This window comes from Scyliorhinus torazame, chromosome 17 (assembly GCF_047496885.1).
Source record: "Scyliorhinus torazame isolate Kashiwa2021f chromosome 17, sScyTor2.1, whole genome shotgun sequence".
Classification (NCBI taxonomy): domain Eukaryota; kingdom Metazoa; phylum Chordata; class Chondrichthyes; order Carcharhiniformes; family Scyliorhinidae; genus Scyliorhinus; species Scyliorhinus torazame.
Window position 1 is genome coordinate 80043230 of NC_092723.1, and position 18948 is coordinate 80062177.

At 50.2% G+C, this 18948-nt stretch overlaps 1 protein-coding gene across 1 annotated transcript in view; it reads left to right on the forward strand.

Annotated features, from left to right (window-relative positions):
• The window catches only part of LOC140393970 (leukocyte surface antigen CD53-like), a 164943-nt gene that overhangs the window by 120538 nt on the left and 25457 nt on the right, over window positions 1-18948 (forward strand). Inside the window, exon 4 of the mRNA XM_072480675.1 lies at window positions 4737-4811. Within this exon, the coding sequence (XP_072336776.1) occupies window positions 4737-4811 (75 nt within the window). The remainder of the gene's footprint in view (window positions 1-4736; window positions 4812-18948) is intronic.

Consider the following 18948-nt stretch of genomic DNA (forward strand, 5'->3'; position numbering starts at 1 on the left):
CCAACCAGCATCACTAAACGAGATCATCCGAGCATTTGTCTCATTGCTGTCTGTGGGATCTTGCTGTGTGCAAATTGGCTGCCATGGTCCCTTTAGCAGCGGCTTCACTTTAAGAAATACTGCATTGACCATCCTCATATCCAGAAAGCTGCTGTATGAATGAAGTTATTTTAATTCCTTCTGATTTGAAGGGAACCTCCTTTCTCTCTCTCTCTCTCTCTCTCTCTCTCTCTCTGGCATTGCCCACTAAGTCTAACTGTCGGAGGGCAATATTTCTGCTCGCACCAGCAGACAGCTGGCAACACACCCGAGTGACTATTCTCGATCTCAGAGCCCAACTAATCAAGACCAGAAACGTGTTGAGGAGTTGGGGTCTGAGTGATTTGACAATCTCACTGCATGGCTACTCTCAGTTTATGGTCTAACAAAGCATTGCTCAGAGGGTGAATAGATATTAGAGCATAAGAAAACATATCCAAATTCTCACACCTGCTCCTTGTACACTCTACCCGATCATAGACTTGAATCAACATTTAAACCTCCTGAACCTACATATAAATATGGCAAAAAATTAGCAACTTCGAAACTCGAGAATGGTTAGCTGTCCTCACGTCCCCTTCGCTCAGTCTTGACCGACTATCTGTCAACATTAACTGGCTTTGCCGCAGCCTCAGATAGACGGTGACCATCCAGGTCAACTTATTCCACAACCCATTCATTGTTTGCTCAATTATTTCACATTGCTCACACGTCTTCCTCCTAACTTGTTTTTTTTTGTTTAATGCCATCCAAGGTTTCATCTATTGATAATGGGAACAATTTATCTTTGTCAGTATTTGTGTGTGTGTATGCCGTGGGTGTGTATGCCGTGGGTGTGTATGCCGTGGGTGTGTATGCCGTGGGTGTGTATGCCGTGGGTGTGTATGCCGTGGGTGTGTATGCCGTGGGTGTGTATGCCGTGTATGTTGTGTGTGTGGGGGGGGAGAGTGGTGACTTTGTATCCTGTGCGTGTGAGGGAGAGAGTAAGTGGTGTGTGTGTGGGTGAGGGAGAGTTGTGTGGGTGTGTGGGAGAGAGTGGTGTGTGTGTGTGGGAGAGAGTGGTCTGTGTGTGGGTGTGTGGGAGAGAGTGGTGTGTGTGTGGGTGTCGTGTGAGAGAGTGGTCTCTGTGTGGGTGTGTGGGAGAGAGTGGTGTGTGTGTATTGTATGGGAGAGAGTGGTGTGTGTATTGTATGGGAGAGAGTGGTGTGTGTGTGGGAGAGAGTGGTGTGTGTGTGTGTGTGGGAGAGAGTGGTGTGTGTGTGTGTGTGAGAGAGAGTGGTGTGTGTGTGTGTGTGTGGGGGTGTGTGTGTGTGTGTGAGAGAGAGTGGTGTGTGTGTGTGTGGGAGAGAGAGTGGTGTGTGTGAGGGTGTGTGTGTGGGTGTTGTGTGAGAGAGAGTGGTGTGTGTGTGTGTGTGGGAGAGAGTGGTGTGCATGTGTTGTGTGAGAGAGAGTGGTGTGTGTGTGTGGGAGAGAGTGGTGGGTGTTGTGTGACAGAGAGTGGTGTGCGTGTATTGTGTGAGAGAGAGTGGTGTGTGTGTGTGGGAGAGAGTGGTGTGTGTGTGGGTGTTGTGTGAGAGAGAGTGGTGTGTGTGTGTGTGTGGGAGAGAGTGGTGTGGGTGTTGTGTGAGAGAGAGTGGTGTGTGTGGGGGTGTGGGAGAGAGAGTGGTGTGGGTGCTGTGTGAGAGAGAGTGGTGTGCGTGTGTTGTGTGAGAGAGAGTGGTGTGTGTGGGGGTGTGGGAGAGAGTGGTGTGGGTGTTGTGTGAGAGAGAGTGGTGTGTGTGGGGGTGTGGGAGAGAGTGGTGTGGGTGTTGTGTGAGAGAGAGTGGTGTGCGTGTGTTGTGTGAGAGAGAGAGTGGTGTGCGTGTGTTGTGTGAGAGAGAGTGGTGTGTGTGTGTGTGTGGGAGAGAGTGGTGTGGGTGTTGTGTGAGAGAGAGTGGTGTGTGTGTGGGTGTTGTGTGAGAGAGAGTGGTGTGGGTGTTGTGTGAGAGAGAGTGGTGTGCGTGTGTTGTGTGAGAGAGAGTGGTGTGGGTGTTGTGTGAGAGAGTGGTGTGTGTGTGGGTGTTGTGTGAGAGAGAGTGGTGTGTGTGTGTGTGTGGGAGAGAGTGGTGTGTGTGTGTTGTGTGAGAGAGAGTGGTGTGTGTGTGTGTGAGAGAGAGTGGTGTGTGTGGGAGAGAGTGGTGTGTGTGTGGGAGAGAGAGTGGTGTGTGTGTGTGTGGGAGAGAGAGTGGTGTGTGTGGGTGTGTGTGTGTGTGTGTGTGAGAGAGAGTGGTGTGTGTGTGTGTGGGACAGAGTGGTGTGGGTGTGTGTGTGTGAGAGAGAGTGGTGTGTGTGTGTGTGAGAGAGAGTGGTGTGTGTGTGTGTGAGAGAGTGGTGTGTGTGTGAGAGAGTGGTGTGTGTGGGAGAGAGTGGTGTGTGTGTGGGAGAGAGAGTGGTGTGTGTGGGAGAGAGTGGTGTGTGTGTGTTGTGTGAGAGAGAGTGGTGTGTGTGGGGGTGTGTGTGTGTGTGTGGGAGAGAGTGGTGTGTGTGGGGGTGTGTGTGTGTGTGTGTGGGAGAGAGTGGTGTGGGTGTTGTGTGAGAGAGAGTGGTGTGCGTGTGTTGTGTGAGAGAGAGTGGTGTGTGTGTGTTGTGTGAGAGAGAGTGGTGTGTGTGTTGTGTGAGAGAGAGTGGTGTGCGTGTGTTGTGTGAGAGAGAGTGGTGTGTGTGTGTGTGTGGGAGAGAGTGGTGTGTGTGTGTTGTGTGAGAGAGAGTGATGTGTGTGTGTTGTGTGAGAGAGAGTGGTGTGTGTGTGTTGTGTGAGAGAGAGTGGTGTGTGTGTGTTGTGTGAGAGAGAGTGGTGTGTGTGTGGGAGAGAGAGTGGTGTGTGTGGGGGGTGGGTGGGTGTTGTGTGAGAGAGTGGTGTGTGTGTGTGGGAGAGAGAGTGGTGTGTGTGTGTTGTGTGAGAGAGAGTGGTGTGTGTGTGTTGTGTGAGAGAGAGTGGTGTGTGTGTGTGTGGGAGAGAGAGTGGTGTGTGTGTGTGTGGGAGAGAGAGTGGTGTGTGTGGGTGTGTGTGTGTGAGAGAGAGTGGTGTGTGTGTGTGTGGGACAGAGTGGTGTGGGTGTGTGTGTGTGAGAGAGAGTGGTGTGTGTGTGTGAGAGAGAGTGGTGTGTGTGTGTGTGAGAGAGTGGTGTGTGTGGGAGAGAGTGGTGTGTGTGTGGGAGAGAGTGTGGTGTGTGTGGGAGAGAGTGGTGTGTGTGTGTTGTGTGAGAGAGAGTGGTGTGTGTGGGGGTGTGTGTGTGTGTGTGTGGCAGAGAGTGGTGTGTGTGGGGGTGTGTGTGTGTGTGTGTGGGAGATAGTGGTGTGGGTGTTGTGTGAGAGAGAGTGGTGTGCGTGTGTTGTGTGAGAGAGAGTGGTGTGTGTGTGTGTGTGGGAGAGAGTGGTGTGTGTGTGTTGTGTGAGAGAGAGTGGTGTGTGTGTGTTGTGTGAGAGAGAGTGGTGTGTGTGTGTTGTGTGAGAGAGAGTGGTGTGTGTGTGGGAGAGAGAGTGGTGTGTGTGGGGGGGGGGTGGGTGTTGTGTGAGAGAGAGTGGTGTGTGTGTGTGTGTGTGTGGGGGTGTGTGTGTGTGGGAGAGAGAGTGGTGTGTGTGTGTGGGAGAGAGAGTGGTGTGTGTGGGGGTGTGTGTGTGGGTGTTGTGTGAGAGAGAGTGGTGTGGGTGTTGTGTGAGAGAGAGTGGTGTGCATGTGTTGTGTGAGAGAGAGTGGTGTGTGTGTGTGGGGTGTTTGTGTGGGAGGGAGTGGTGTGTGTGTTGTGTGGGAGGGAGTGGTGTGTGTGGGGGTGTGTGTGTGGGTGTTGTGTGAGAGAGAGTGGTGTGGGTGTTGTGTGAGAGAGAGTGGTGTGCGTGTGTTGTGTGAGAGAGAGTGGTGTGTGTGTGGGGTGTTTGTGTGGGAGGGAGTGGTGTGTGTGTTGTGTGGGAGGGAGTGGTGTGTGTGTTGTGTGGGAGGGAGTGGTGTGTGTGGGGGGCGGGTTTGTGTGGGAGGGAGTGGTGTGTGTGTGTGTGTGGGAGGGAGTGGTGTGGGTGTGTGTGGGAGGGAGTGGTGTGTGTGTTGTGTGGGAGGGAGTGGTGTGTGTGTTGTGTGAGAGAGAGTGGTGTGTGTGGGGGGCGGGTTTGTGTGGGAGGGAGTGGTGTGTGTGTGTGTGGGAGGGAGTGGTGTGTGTGTGGGAGGGAGTGGTGTGTGTTGTGTGGGAGGGAGTGGTGTGTGTGTTGTGTGGGAGGGAGTGGTGTGTGTGTGTGTGGGAGGGAGTGGTGTGTGTGTGGGAGGGAGTGGTGTGTGTGTGGGAGGGAGTGGTGTGTGTTGTGTGGGAGGGAGTGGTGTGTGTGTTGTGTGGGAGGGAGTGGTGTGTGTGTTGTGTGGGAGGGAGTGGTGTGTGTGTGTTGTGTGGGAGGGAGTGGTGTGTGTGTGTTGTGTGGGAGGGAGTGGTGTGTGTGTTGTGTGGGAGGGAGTGGTGTGTTGTGTGGGAGGGAGTGGTGTGTGTGTTGTGTGGGAGGGAGCGGTGTGTGTGTGGGAGGGAGTGGTGTGTGTGTGTGTGGGGGGGGGGGGGGGAGGAGTGGTGTGTGTGTTGTGTGGGAGGGAGGTGTGCGCACAAGTGTGTGATGAGTCAGAGGTGTTTTGGGAAGTTTATTCCTGTCACTCACGGCTCTATTCATTTTTCCTTTATCTCTAGTTTTTCATCCTGCTCCTCCTGATCCTCTTAATTGAAGTCACAGCCGCCATCATTCTCTTCTTCTATGAAAGACAGGTACGTTTGGTAATATCAAAATATTTAAAACCCAGATTGACGTTTGAGTCAACGTATGGGGATATTGAACTTCAGCAGTGTGCAGCCATCTGACAAATCGAACACTCATCCATTGTACAAATCCCAGGTGGAGGCTCTGATAGTATTGGGAATGGGCAGAGGATTGGGCTCTGACCGGTTACACACGGGCATTGATTGTTCAACTTACCAACAATTGAGTCACATCCATATCACTTCAGTCATTATTAAGCTCGATTTTCATCCTGCTCTGAGTCAGGACTCATTGCACAGTTAGGGTCTTAACCGGTTATGTTTCTGTGACCCGCAAGATGTTGGTGGTGGAGGGATCCGTGACAGTCATGCCATTGAATGTTGAGGGAAAATGTTGAGATGGTTGAAGAAGATCATTACCAACCAGGCCGAATGTTGAGTTCCTCCCAGTACAGTATTTATTATTACTCTACCAGACCAGACCCCAACAGTGGCTAGGATATTGGTCGGAAACCCTAATATTTTATTTTAGTATCGTAAGAATGTGAGGAAAGGATTCCTCGTTCTATGTGTGATTTTACACAAAATAAAATAAACTTTATACTAACACAGTACTAAAATATCTTTAACATCACACAAGAACATAGTCTACAATTACCCCTTAAACAATGCTAATAAACACAGTGACACAATTATCCTTAACTGCTATCTTTATTCCCACTCAAACAACAAAAACCCATCTCAGCTCTCAATCCACTTTTAAATACAGTTAGCACTCAGAAATACTTGTTTCAGAGATGTTCTTTGAGAACGTTTTAAGAGATGGACCTGAATCCTGTCAAAACAATTCAGGGTCTCTAGCTGAAGTCTTCAGAAAGTGTTTTCATCTTTTGACTTCCAGGAACTAACTGGACCATCTCTGCTTCTCTGCTAAGATGCCTGATACTCGAGTTGATCCTATTATTTACATCATCTTACTAACCGAACACAAAGGTCTCTAATTAAACACTCCACAGGGAGCCCTCTTAATTCAAACAAAACTGCATTATCCCAAGCTTTTATGATGCTTTAATTTCACCTCTGGCTCCCAAAACCTTCATTTAAATTTGATACGGATGGAAAATGGTGAGAGGGAGATGTTGGAGGAAGTTGTTGTGGCAAACTGCATCAAAGGTCAGAGTCCATTTGAGAAGGAGAGGGAGAGGTCACACATGATGTGATTTGTGACTTTGATAAGAGCATGTTTGGAGGGAGTCAAATAGGGAGTTCCAGAAAATAGTGGTACAAATTGAGGAGGTGACAACATGGGCGTCATTCTCCGACCCCCCAGCGGGTCGGAGAATGGCCGTTGGCCGCCGTGGATCCCGCCCCCGCCGGTTGCCGAAGTCTCTGGTACCGGAGATTGGGCGGGGGCGGGAATCGGGCCACGCCGGTTGGCGGGCACCCCGCTCAATTCTCCGGCCCGGATGGGCCGAAGTCCCGCCGAGAAATTGCCTGTCCCGCCGGGGTAAATTAAAGTAGGTATTTACCGGCGGGACAAGGCGACGCGGGAGGGCTCTGGGGTCCTGGGGGGGGCGCGGGGAGATCTGGCCCTGGGGGGTGCCCCCACGGTCGCCTGGTCCGCGATCGGGGCCCACCGATCCGCGGGCGGGCCTGTGCCGTGGGGGCACTCTTTCCCTTCCGCCTCCGCAACGGTCTCCACCATGGCGGAGGTGGAAGAGACTCTCCCCACTGCGCATGCGCGGAAAACTGTCAGCGGCCGCTGACACTCCCGCGCATGCGCCACCCCGAATGTCATTTCCGCGCCAGCTGGCGGGGCAACAAACGCCGTTTCCGCCAGCTGGCGGGGCGGAAATCCCTCCGGCGCCGGCCTAGCCCCTCAATGTCGGGGCTCGACCCCCAAAGATGCGGAGCATTCCGCACCTTTGGGGCGGCGCGATGCCCGTCTGATTGGCGCCATTTTGGGCGCCAGTCGGCGGACATCGCGCCGTTGGGGGAGAATTTTGGCCCATGTTCCAGAAGATTGGAGAGGAACGGGAGGTTGGAGAGGGGATGGTAGTTTGTAGGGACAGACTGATTAGCAATTGGTTTTATTATAAGAGGATAGGTGATGCTGTTAGATTTGGAGAACAGAGTGACCAAATCATAAAGGGGACACTGGCTGCACAATAGTTTAGTGGGGATAGGATTAAGTGAGCAGGAGAGCAGTCGTATGGACAAGATCAGGAGGAGGGGTCACGAGAATGTGGAGGGGGAGAGGAATGTGGCGGTGTCAGGGGAGTGTGGAGGGCGAGGGGGTTGGGAACCGATGCAAGGAGTTAAAGGAGGGGGAAATACGGACAACAACAAAAGACAGAGAGGGGAATAAGATAGCAGAGAAACCAACAAGAGCCAGAATCAAACAGGACCATAAGACATAGGAGTGGAAGTAAGGCCATTCGGCCCATCGAGTCCACACCACCATTCAATCATGGCTGATTTCAACTCCATTTACCCGCTCTCCCTCCATAGCCCTTAATTCCTCGAGAAATCAAGAATTTATCAACTTCTGTCTTGAGTGGACAGGGGTAGTTGAGTGGACAGGGGTAGTTGAGTGGACAGGGGTAGCTGAGTGGACAGGGGTAGTTGAGTGGACAGGGGTAGTTGAGTGGACAGGGGTAGTTGAGTGGACAGGGGTAGTTGAGTGGACAGGGGTAGTTGAGTGGACAGGGGTAGCTGAGTGGACAGGGGTAGCTGAGTGGACAGGGGTAGCTGAGTGGACAGGGGTAGTTGTGTGGACAGGTGTAGCTGACTGGTCAGGGGTAGCTATGTGGACAGGGGTAGTTGAGTGAATAGGGGCAAGAGGCTAAAGGGGCTTGAGGTTAAAATCCACCTTTATCTCCTGTGTACTTCCACCTTCTGCTTAAGACCATAAGACCATAAGACATTGGAGTGGAAGTAAGGCCATTCGGCCCATCGAGCCAATCCACCATTCAATCATGGCTGATTTCAACTCCATTTACCCGCTGTTTCTCCGTAGCCCTTAATTCCTCGAGAAATCAAGAATTTATCAACTTCTGTCTTAAAGACACTCAACGTCCCGGCCTCCACCGCCCTCTGTGGCAATGAATTCCACAGACCCACCACTCTCTGGCTGAAGAAATTTCTCCTCATCTCTGTTCTAAAGTGACTCCCTTTTATTCTAAGGCTGTGCCCCCGGATCCTAGTCTCCCCTGCTAATGGAAACAACTTCCCTACATCCACCCTATCTAAGCCATTCATTATCTTGTAAGTTTCTATTAGATCTCCCCTCAACCTCCTAAACTCCAATGAATATAATCCCAGGATCCTCAGACGTTCATCGTATGTTAGGCCTACCATTCTTGGGATCATCCGTGTGAATCTCCGCTGGACCCGCTCCAGTGCCAGTATGTCCTTCCTGAGGTGTGGGGCCCAAAATTGCTCACAGTATTCTAAATGGGGCCTAACTAATGCTTTATAAAGCTTCAGAAGTACATCCCTGCTTTTATATTCCAAGCCTCTTGAGATGAATGACAACATTGCATTTGCTTTCTTAATTACGGACTCAACCTGCAAGTTTACCTTTAGAGAATCCTGGACTAGGACTCCCAAGTCCGTTTGCACTTCAACATTATGAATTTTGTCACCGTTTAGAAAATAGTCCACGCCTCTATTCTTTTTTCCAAAGTGCAAGACCTCGCACTTGCCCACGTTGAATTTCATCCGCCATTTCTTGGACCACTCTCCTAAACTGTCTAAATCTTTCTGAAGCCTCCCCATCTCTTCCATACTACCTGCCCCTCCACCTATCTTCGTATCATCGGCAAACTTAGCCAGAATGCCCTCAGTCCCGTCATCTAGATTGTTAATATATAAAGAGAACAGCTGTGGCCCCAACACTGAACCCTGCGGGACACCACTCGTCACCGGTTGCCATTCCGAAGAAGAACCTTTTATCCCAACTCTCTGCCTTCTGCCTGACAGCCAATCATCAATCCATGTCAGTACCTTGCCTCGAATACCATGGGCCGTTATTTTTCTCAGCAGTCTCCCGTGAGGCACCTTATCAAAGGCCTTTTGGAAGTCAAGATAGATAACATCCATTGGCTCTCCTTGGTCTAACCTATTTGTTATCTCTTCAAAGAACTCTAACAGGTTTGTCAGGCACGACCTCCCCTTACTAAATCCATGCTGACTTATCCTAATCCGACCCTGCACTTCCAAGAATTTAGAAATCTCATCCTTAACAATGGATTCTAGAATCTTGCCAACAACCGAGGTTAGGCTAATTGGCCTATAATTTTCCATCTTTTTCCTTGTTCCCTTCTTGAACAGGGGGGTTACAACAGCGATTTTCCAATCCTCTGGGACTTTCCCGGACTCCAGTGACTTTTGAAAGATCATAACTAACGCCTCCACTATTTCTTCAGCTATCTCCTTTAGAACTCTAGGATGTAGCCCATCTGGGCCCGGAGATTTGTCAATTTTTAGACCTCTTAGTTTCTCTAGCACTTCCTCCTTTGTGATGGCTACCATATTCAACTCTGTCCCCTGACTCTCCGGAATTGTTGGGATATTACTCATGTCTTCTACTGTGAAGACTGACGCAAAGTACTTATTCAGTTCCTCGGCTATTTCCTTATCTCCCATCACAAAATTACCAGCGTCATTTTGGAGCGGCCCAATGTCAACTTTTGCCTCCCGTTTGCTTTTAATGTATTTAAAGAAACTTTTACTATCATTCCTAATGTTACTGGCTAGCCTACCTTCATATTTGATCTTCTCTTTTCTTATTTCTCTCTTTGTTATCCTCTGTTTGTTTTTGTAGCCTTCCCAATCTTCTGACTTCCCACTACTCTTTGCCACATTATAGGCTTTCTCTTTTGCTTTGATGCATTCCCTAACTTCCTTTGTCAGCCATGGCTGCCTAATCCCCCCTCTGATAACCTTTCTTTTCTTTGGGATGAACCTCTGTACTGTGTCCTCAATTACTCCCAAAACTCCTGCCATTGCTGTTCTACTGTCTTTCCCACTAGGCTCTGCTCCCAGTCGATTTTCATCAGTTCCTCCCTCATGCCCCTGTAGTTACCTTTATTTAACTGTAACACCTTTACATCTGATTCTACCTTCTTTCTTTCAAATTGGAGATTGAATGCGACCATATTATGATCACTGCCTCCTAAGTGCTCCCTTACTTTAAGATCTTTAATCAAGTCTGGCTCATTACATAACACTAAGTCCAGAATGGCCTGTTCCCTCGTGGGCTCCATCACAAGCTGTTCCAAAAAGCCCTCATGTAAACATTCAATGAATTCCCTTTCTTTGGGTCCACTGGCAGTATTATTTACCCAGTCCACCTGCATATTAAAGTCCCCCATGATCACTGTGACCTTGCCTTTCTGACATGCACTTTCTATTTCGTGGTGCATTTTGTGCCCCTGGTCCTGACCACTGTTAGGAGGCCTGTACATAACTCCCAATATGGTTTTTTTGCATTTGTGGTTCCTCAACTCTACCCACACAGACTCCACATCATCCGACCACATGTCGTTTAGTGCTATTGATTTAATTTCATTCCTCATTAACAAGGCAACCCCGCCCCCTCTGCCCACCTCTCTGTCTTTTCGATAGGTTGTGAATCCCTGGATGTTTAAATGCCAGTCCTGAACCCCCTGCAACCACGTCTCTGTGATGCCTACCACATCATACCTGCCAGTCACAATCTGGGCCACAAGCTCATCTACCTTGTTCCGTACACTGCGCGCATTTAAATATAGCACCTTTAATTCTCTATTGACCGTCCCTTTTTGTTTTCTTAGTGTGGTGGACCTTGGTTTACTGAGCCTTTCCATACCACAGTGAAAAATAATGGGAACAGGCCATGTTTGGGGCGGCACGGTGACACAGTGCTTAGCACTGTTGCTTCACAGCTCCAAGGTCCCAATTTCGATTCCCGGCTTGGGTCACTGTCTGTGTGGAGTTTGCTCGTTCTCCCCATGTCTGCGTGGGTTTCCTCCGGGTGCTCCGCTTTCCTCCCACAGTCCAAAGATGTCCATGTTAGGTGGATTGGCCATGATAAAATTGCCCTTAGCATCCAAAAAGTGGTTAGGTGGGGTTACGGGGATAGGGTGGAGGTGTGGGCTTAGGTAGGGTGCTCTTTCCAAGGATCGGTGCAGACTCGATGGGCCGAATGGGCTCCTTCTGCACTGTAAATTCCATAAAAAAGTAATGTTAAAAAGATATTAAGGCTTTGTACCTTTAATATGCAGAGCATTCGCAATAAAGTGGATGAATTAATCACACAAATAGATATAAACGGGTATGATATAATCAAGATTACAGAGACATGGCTGCAGGGTGACCAGGGATGAGAACCGAACGTCCAGGGATATTCGGTATTTAGGAAGGACAGATAAAAAGGAGAAGGTGGTGGAGTTGCATTGCTGTTTAAAGAGGAAAGTAACGCAATAGTGAGGAAGGATAATAATAACCTTTATTGTCACAAGTAGGCTTACATTAACACTGCACTCAAGTTACTGTGGATATTAGCCAAGATGATGTGGAATTTGTATGGATCGAGCTGAGCAACACCAAGGGGCAAAAAATGTTAGTGGGGGTTGTACATAGACCCCCAAACTGTAGTGGTGATGTTGGGAATGGCCAGCGGGATTCTCCTACCCCACCGCCGGGGCGAATCCCGCCCCACCACCCCAACGGCGGCTGCCGTATTCTCTGGCGCCGGTTTTCGGGCGGGGGCGGGGTTCATGCCATGCTGGTCGGGTGCCGTTGGCAGCGGCCCTCCCGGCAATTCTCCGGGCCCCGATGGGCCGAGCGGCCATCCGTTTCTGGCCAGTCCCGCCGGCGTGGGTTAGGCATAGTCCCACGCGGCGGGGCCTGGCAGGTAAATCAGCTCGGGCGGTCCTTGGGGGGTTGCGGGGGGATCCGACCCCGGGGGGCCCCCCACGGTGGCCTGGCCCGCAATCAGGGCCCACCTATCTGCGGGCGGGCCTTTGCCGTGGGGGCATTCCTTCCTCCCGTGCCGGCTCCTGTGGGGCTCCGCCATGGACGGCGCGGAGAAGACAACCCCCTGCGCATGCACCAGAATACGCCGGCTGCTCTGCGCATGCACGCAACCACGCCAACAGTTCTGCACATGTGCAAGATCACGCCGGCCCTTCGGTGCATGCGCAAACTCGTGCAGTCCCTTCGGTGCCGGTTGGAGCGACGGCAACCCACTCCAACCGGCACAGAAATCTGCACCTTTGGGGGCTGTTGACGCCGGAGTGGTTGGCGGTTCGCCCGCAGGCGTGGGGACCTAGTCCCCAGAAAGGAGAATCCCGCCCGGCATTAAACAGAAAATTACAGATGCATGCGACAAAGGAACATCTGTAATTCTGGGTGATTTTAATATGTATATAGATTGAGCAAATCAAATTAGCAACAGTACCGTAGAAGAGGAATTCCTGGAGTGTTTTGTGGATGGTTTTCTGGACCAATACAGTGAAGAACCAACTAGAGAACAGACCATCCTAGACTGGGTACTGTAGAATGAGAATAGGATCATTGGCAATCTGGCTGTGTGAGACCCCTTGGGGATGAGCAACCAGAACATGATGGAATTTTTCATCAATATGGAGAGTGAAGTAGTAGATTCTGAGACTAGGGCCCTGAATCTAACTAAAGAAAGCTATGATAGTATGAGGCACGAGTTGGCTATGATGGATTGTTGAACATTACTTAAAGGGATGACAGTGGACAGGCAATGGCAAACGTTTAAAGAACGCATGGGTGAACTGCAGCAATTGTTTGTTCCTGTCTGGCGCTAATGTAAACCAGGATAAATTGTTTAAGATGGGTCAGAAGGGGAAACAAAAGAGGTGTTGGAGTTGCATTGCTGATTAGAGAGCACGGGCGGGATTCTGCGGGAATTGGCGGGGCGGGCAAGCCCGGAGTGAAGGAGTGGCATGAACCACTCCGGTGTCGGGTCGCCCCGAAGGTATGGAATCCTCCGCACCTTCAGGGCTAGGCCGGCACCGGAGTGGTTTGCGCCCCGCCGGCCGGCGCAGGAGAGGCTTAGCGCCACGCCAACCGGTGCAGAAGGGGCGAGTTGGCACATGCACGGGAGCACCAGCGTGTGCTGGCGCCATCCCAGCATATGCGCAGAGGTGTTCATCTCCGTGTCGGCCATCGCGGAGGTCCACAGCAGTCGGCGCGGAGGAATAGAGCGCCCCATGGCACAGGCCCGCCCGCAGAGCGGTAGGCCCCGTTCGCGGGCCAGGCCACCGTGCCCCCCCCCCCCCCCCCCGGGGCCAGATCCCCCCGCGCCCCCCCCGAGGACTCCGGAGGCCGCCCGTGGAGCCAGGTCCCGCCGGTAAGTACCTGTTGTCATTTACGCCGGCGGGACCGGCCTATAACGGGCAGCCACTCGGCCAATTGCGGGCCAGAGAATCGCCGGGGGCCCGCGACCAGCGGCCGCCGACCGACGCGGCGCGATTCCCGCCCCTGCCAAATCCCCAGCGCCGGAGAATTCGGCAGCCGGCGGGGGCGGGATTCTCCGACCCGGCGGGGGGGTCGGAGAATCCCGCCCAGATCACAGCTGCGTTGCGGGAGGACACATTGGAGGGATCTTACCATGAGGCATTATGGGTGGAGCTCAGGAATAAGAAGAGTGAAACCACAATGTTGGGAGTGTACTACAGACCTCCCAATAGCCCACAGGAGACAGAGCAGCAGTTGTGCAGTCAGATACTGAAAAGGTGTGAAAAAAGCAGGATAGTTGTGACAGGTGTCTTTAACTTCCCCCATACTGACTGGGAATCCCTTACAGCCAGAGGCTCAGATGGAAAGCAATTGTTAGATGTGTCCAGGAGGGCAAACCAACCAGGGAGGGGGCCATGCTAGACTTGGTATTGGGGAATGAGCCAAGCCAGGTGATTGATGTTTCAGTGAGGGAGCATTTTGTGCTTAGTGACCATAATTCCACAAGATTTCATGTAATCATTGATAAATTCAAGAGTTGGCCGGGGGTGAGGGTACTTATTTGCACGAGGGCCAATTACATCCAAATTAGACAGGGACTGGGGAATGTGGATTGGGAGTGGCTATTTGAGGGCAAATCTACATCTGTCATAGAACATACAGTGCAGAAGGAGGCCATTCGGCCCATCGAGTCTGTACCGACCCACTAAAGCCCTCACTTCCACCCTATCCCCGTAACCTTTTTGGTCACTAAGGGCAATTTATCATGGCCAATCCACCTAACCTGCATGTCTTTGGACTGTGGGAGGAAACCGGAGCACCCGGAGGAAACCGGGGACATGGGGAGACCGTACAGACAGTGACCCAGCGGGGAATCGAACCTGGTGCTGTGAAGCCGCAGTGCTATCCACTTGTGCTACCGTGCTGCCCCATGGGAGGCTTTTAGAGGCCTGTTGGTCATGTGGGAGGGTTTTAGAGGCCTGTTGATTGAAGTGCAGGACAGGCATGTCCCTGCAAAAATTAAGGATAGAAATGGCAGGATTCGGGAACCATGGATGACAAGGGAAATTGTAAACTTAGTCAAAAGGAAAAAGGAAGCATGCAAAGGTCTTGGCATCTAAAAACTGATGAAGCCCTTGAGGAGGACAGTGAAAATAGGAAGGAACTTAAACGTGGAATTAGGAGGGCTAAGAGGGGCCATGAAATGTCTTTAGCAAACATGGTCAAGGAGAATCCCAAGGCTTTTTATGCATATGTTAGGAGCAAGAGAAAGAGTAGGCCCACTCGAGGACAATGGAGGGAAGTTATGCGTTGAACCACAGGAAGTGGGTGAAATCCTTAATGAGTACTTTGTATCGGTATTCACCATGGAGAAGGACATGATGGATGTTGAGGGCAGCAATAGGTGTGTGAACGCTCTTGAGAATGTCAATACATCAAAGGAGGAATTGTTGAGTATCCTAAATTGCATTAAGGCAGACAAGTCCCCGGGCTGGATTGTTCCTATCTCAGGTTACCGCGGGGGTGAGGAATAGCTGGAGCCTTAAAAGATATCTTCACATCCTCTTTGACCAGAGGCAAGGTTCAAGAGGACTGGAGAATAGCCAATGTTATTCTCTTGTTTAAGAAAGGAAGCAGGTACAATCTAGCAAATTATAGACTGGTGAACCTGACATCAGTGGTGGGGAAGCTTTTGCAAAAGATACTAAGGGACAGAATATATGGACATTTGGAGGAAAATGGACCAGTTATTGATAGGCATCATGATTTTGTTAAGGGAAGATCATGTCTTACCAATCTACTGGAATCTTCTCCGAATGCAGGGAGTTTTGGAAAATTAAAACCAACACATCAACTATATCACTGGGCCCTTCTTTTAAGACCCTAGGATGCGATCCATCGGATGCAATGACTGGCCTGCCACAGACCCAATGACTTACTCAGCATTGCTTTTCTGGTTATTATAATTTTCCTGAGTTCCTCCCTCCCTTCCATTTCCTGATTTATAACTATTCCTGTGATGTCACACGTGTCCTCCACAGGGAAGGTATGTAAAATACCGAATCAATTCTAATACCTTTATCATGTCCTTATTTTCCATCATCCCACTTCTACAGCCTCATGTTTTATTGGACCAACACTCTTTGTGAACTCTTTTCCTTTTTAAATATCCACAGAACCTCTTAATATTGCGATGTTAGGTGTTTCATATCTATCGTGCTATATGTAGGTGGTGTAGTAAGGGTTAAATGTCTTATTTAGTGTGTGAGTGACTGCTACAGCAGTGTGTTTAAAAAAGGTTTTGGAGCTGGGGTGCAATTAAGGAACAGCAAAATGTTTGCGCTAATAGAGTTTTGTTTGGATAAAGCGGGTTCCCTGTGGAGTTAATTAGATTTCAGCTCGGTAAGCTGATGTAATTAATGGGAGGAGCTGAAGAATCAGGCGGTTGCAGAAAAACAGTTTTAGTTGAGTTTTCGATTAAGCTGTGAGCAGAAGTCAAGTGTCTGCTCTCTCTGCAGTTCAGTTAAAGATATGTCTGTTGCTATGACACCCTGGGCTAGTGTGCGGTCAATTCCAGCCGCACATTCCCTGGAGTCACAACACAAATCATAGAATCATAGAATTTTGTAACCCAGTAATCCCACCTAACCTTTTTGGTCACTAAGGGCAATTTATCATGGCCACTCCACCTAACCTGCACATCTTTGGACTATGGGCGGAAACCGGAGCACCCGGAGGAAACCCACGCAAACAAGGGGAGAACGTGTAGACTCCGCACAGACAGTGACACAAATCAATTAACCAATAACTCCTAAAAATACCCAAAGTCCTTGGCCTTTGGCTGCCCAATAATTACAGTCACCAGGTTTGTACGTTGAAACACAATTACTATTTATTTACAACACGAATACTAGTGAAAAGTACAGTTGATGCAGTTGGTTAAATATTAATAAGTACCTGACTCCTACTGTAACTTGCCTGCCCAACCTCTACAAACACACACAAGACAGACAAACACAGAGGGGTGGAAAGGGGTAAAAACGTAAATGAAAGAGAATCAAGTCTTTGCTTCAGGTGATCGTTTCTTGCAGGCTTTCTCCACAGCGAGCTTGTAAAGTGTAGTCCTTATTTTGCAGCCTGTACTCAGAATTTTCCTGGTGAGACAGATTCCCTGTTTGTGGTCAGGAATCCAACACCCAAGGCTTATTAGAGAGAGGGAGTTAGCTGGAACTTTTTTGAGAGGCTAAGCAGCAGTTTTCTGGAGATGATTTATCTAGATTTTTACCTCCGTGCTGCTAGAATCAAACGTGAAACAAAAATTTAACTTTGTGGCTCTGCAAAAATATTCCAGAGAGATAATATCAAATCACGGTAGCACAGTGTGGTTAGCACTGTTGCTTCACAACGCCAGGATCTCAAGTTCGATTCCCACTTGGGTCACTGTCTGTGCGTAGTTTGCATGTTCTCCCCGTGTTGCGTGGGTTTCCTCCGAGTGCTTCAGTTTCCTCCCACAAGTCCCAAAAGACGTGCTTGTTAGGTGAATTGGACATTCTGAATTCTCCCTCACTGTACCCGAACAGGCGTCGGAGTGTGGTGACTAGGGGATTTTCCCAGTAACTTGATTTGCAGTATTAATGTCAGCCTACTTGTGACACTAATTAAGATTATTATTATTATTACCAGGCTGTGCACAGCCTTTTAGGCCAATTCATTGAGCACCAGCCAAATCAATCAAACTGACTCCCAGCCAATCTCTGTCCTTGGTGATGGCCCCCGATTTAAATCACCACAGCATTCTGGATCCTTCTGTTTGAATTAAAGGCACAGGATACTGCTTTCTTCTGCCTGAAATAAAATAGCAAGCTGCCTTAAAGACACATGTCCATGAATCATCCATGGATTAAAAATATAATCACAAAAATAAAAGAAAGGGGGAAATGAGGGAAGAGGTAGGGAATAAACATGAAGGACCCTTACAATGTGAACAGATGAATAGTTCCTTTTCAAGCAGTTCAGAGTTGTGCGATTGGAAGGTGAGCTGAAACAAGTTGAGAAGTAGCTTCTCAAGAAATACAACCAGAGTTTTTGTGTGATTCTGACCAGATTCGGGGGCGAGATTCTCCGACCCCCCGCCGGGTCAGAGAATCGCATGGGGCTGGCGTGAATCCCGCCCCCGCCGGTTGCCGAATTCTTCAGCACCGGATATTCGGCGGGGGCGGGAATCGCGTCGCCCCGGTTGGCGGGCCACCCCCTCGCGATTCTCCGGCCCGGATGGGCCGAAGTCCCACCGCTGAAATGCCTGTCCCGCCGGCGTAGATTAAACCGCCTACCTTACCGGCGGGACAAGGCGGCGCGGGCGGGCTCCGGGGCCCTGGGGGGGTGCCCCCATGGTGGCCTGGCCCGCGATCCGTGGGCGGGACTGTGCTGTGGGGGCACTCTTTCCCTTCCGCCTTCGCCACAGTCTCCACCATGGCGGAGGCGGAAGAAACTCCCTCCACTGCGCATGCACGGGAATGCCGTCAGCGGCCGCTGACGCTCCTGCGCATGCGCCGCCCGGAGATGTCATTTCCGCGCCAGCTGGCGGGGCACCAAAGGCCTTTTCCGCCAGCTGGTGGGGCGGAAATTAGCCCGGCGCGGGCCTAGCCCCTTAAGGTTGGGGCTCGGCCCCCCAAGATGCGGAGCATCCCGCACCTTTGGGGCGGCGCGATGCCCGACTGATTTGCGCCGTTTTGGGCGGCAGTCGGCGGACATCGCGCCGATACCAGAGAATTTCGCTCCGGGTCTTTTATTTAAATCAGTGTCAAAAGATATCTCTATTTTCAAAATAGAGTGTTGAGGATTTCTATACCACAGGTATCCTTCAGGGCTAACTGTATTTGAAAGTAGATTGAGAGCTGAATGGCTTTTTGTTGTTTGATTGGGAATACAGATAGCAGTTAAGGGAAATTGTGTCACTGTATTGATTATCATTGTTCAGTACCTTAGCCACTGTTGAGGTCTGATCTGGGATCATAATACTATCTATCTTTATATTTCTAGCTAGCTTTCTTTTGCACTCTAATTTTTCTCTCCTTGTTATCTTTTAGCCACTTTTTATGTGGAGCGGGATTCTCCGCTCCCCTAGCTGTGTGTTTCTCGTCGGTGTCTTCGCTAGCAGTGGGATTCTCTCTTCCCACCGCTTGTCAATCGGATTTCCTATTGGTGCCACACCACGCCACCGGAAAACCCACGGGCGGGGGGGGAGGGGGGGAGCGCGGGGGCTGCAAAAACCCACACCTTTGAGATGGAGGTAAAATTTCCTGAGGCTGGGGCGCTATTTGACGCAGAGGCTGAGTGGGGAAAGTAGTGAACACAGCTTTCTGAGAAAAGTAGGTGATAAAGAACAGGAATTTCAATTGAAAATTGAAGGGTGGGACAAGGTGAGGGGTTTCAATGAGGAGTAAGTGGCAGGGGAGTAGGGGACAGACCAAGGTGAGATTTGGTTAGAAGAGTCACACCACCACCAGGCCGGATTGGATAGGGTGAGTGGTTAAATGTGTGACCAGGCAGGGAGGCTTTTTTTTAGGTGAGAACCCTCATCACCACTCAGCCAGGAATCTGTTAAGACCATAACATCGATACAATAATTCACAGTATGTTCAGGGATTGCAATAGGTTTGTTCACAAG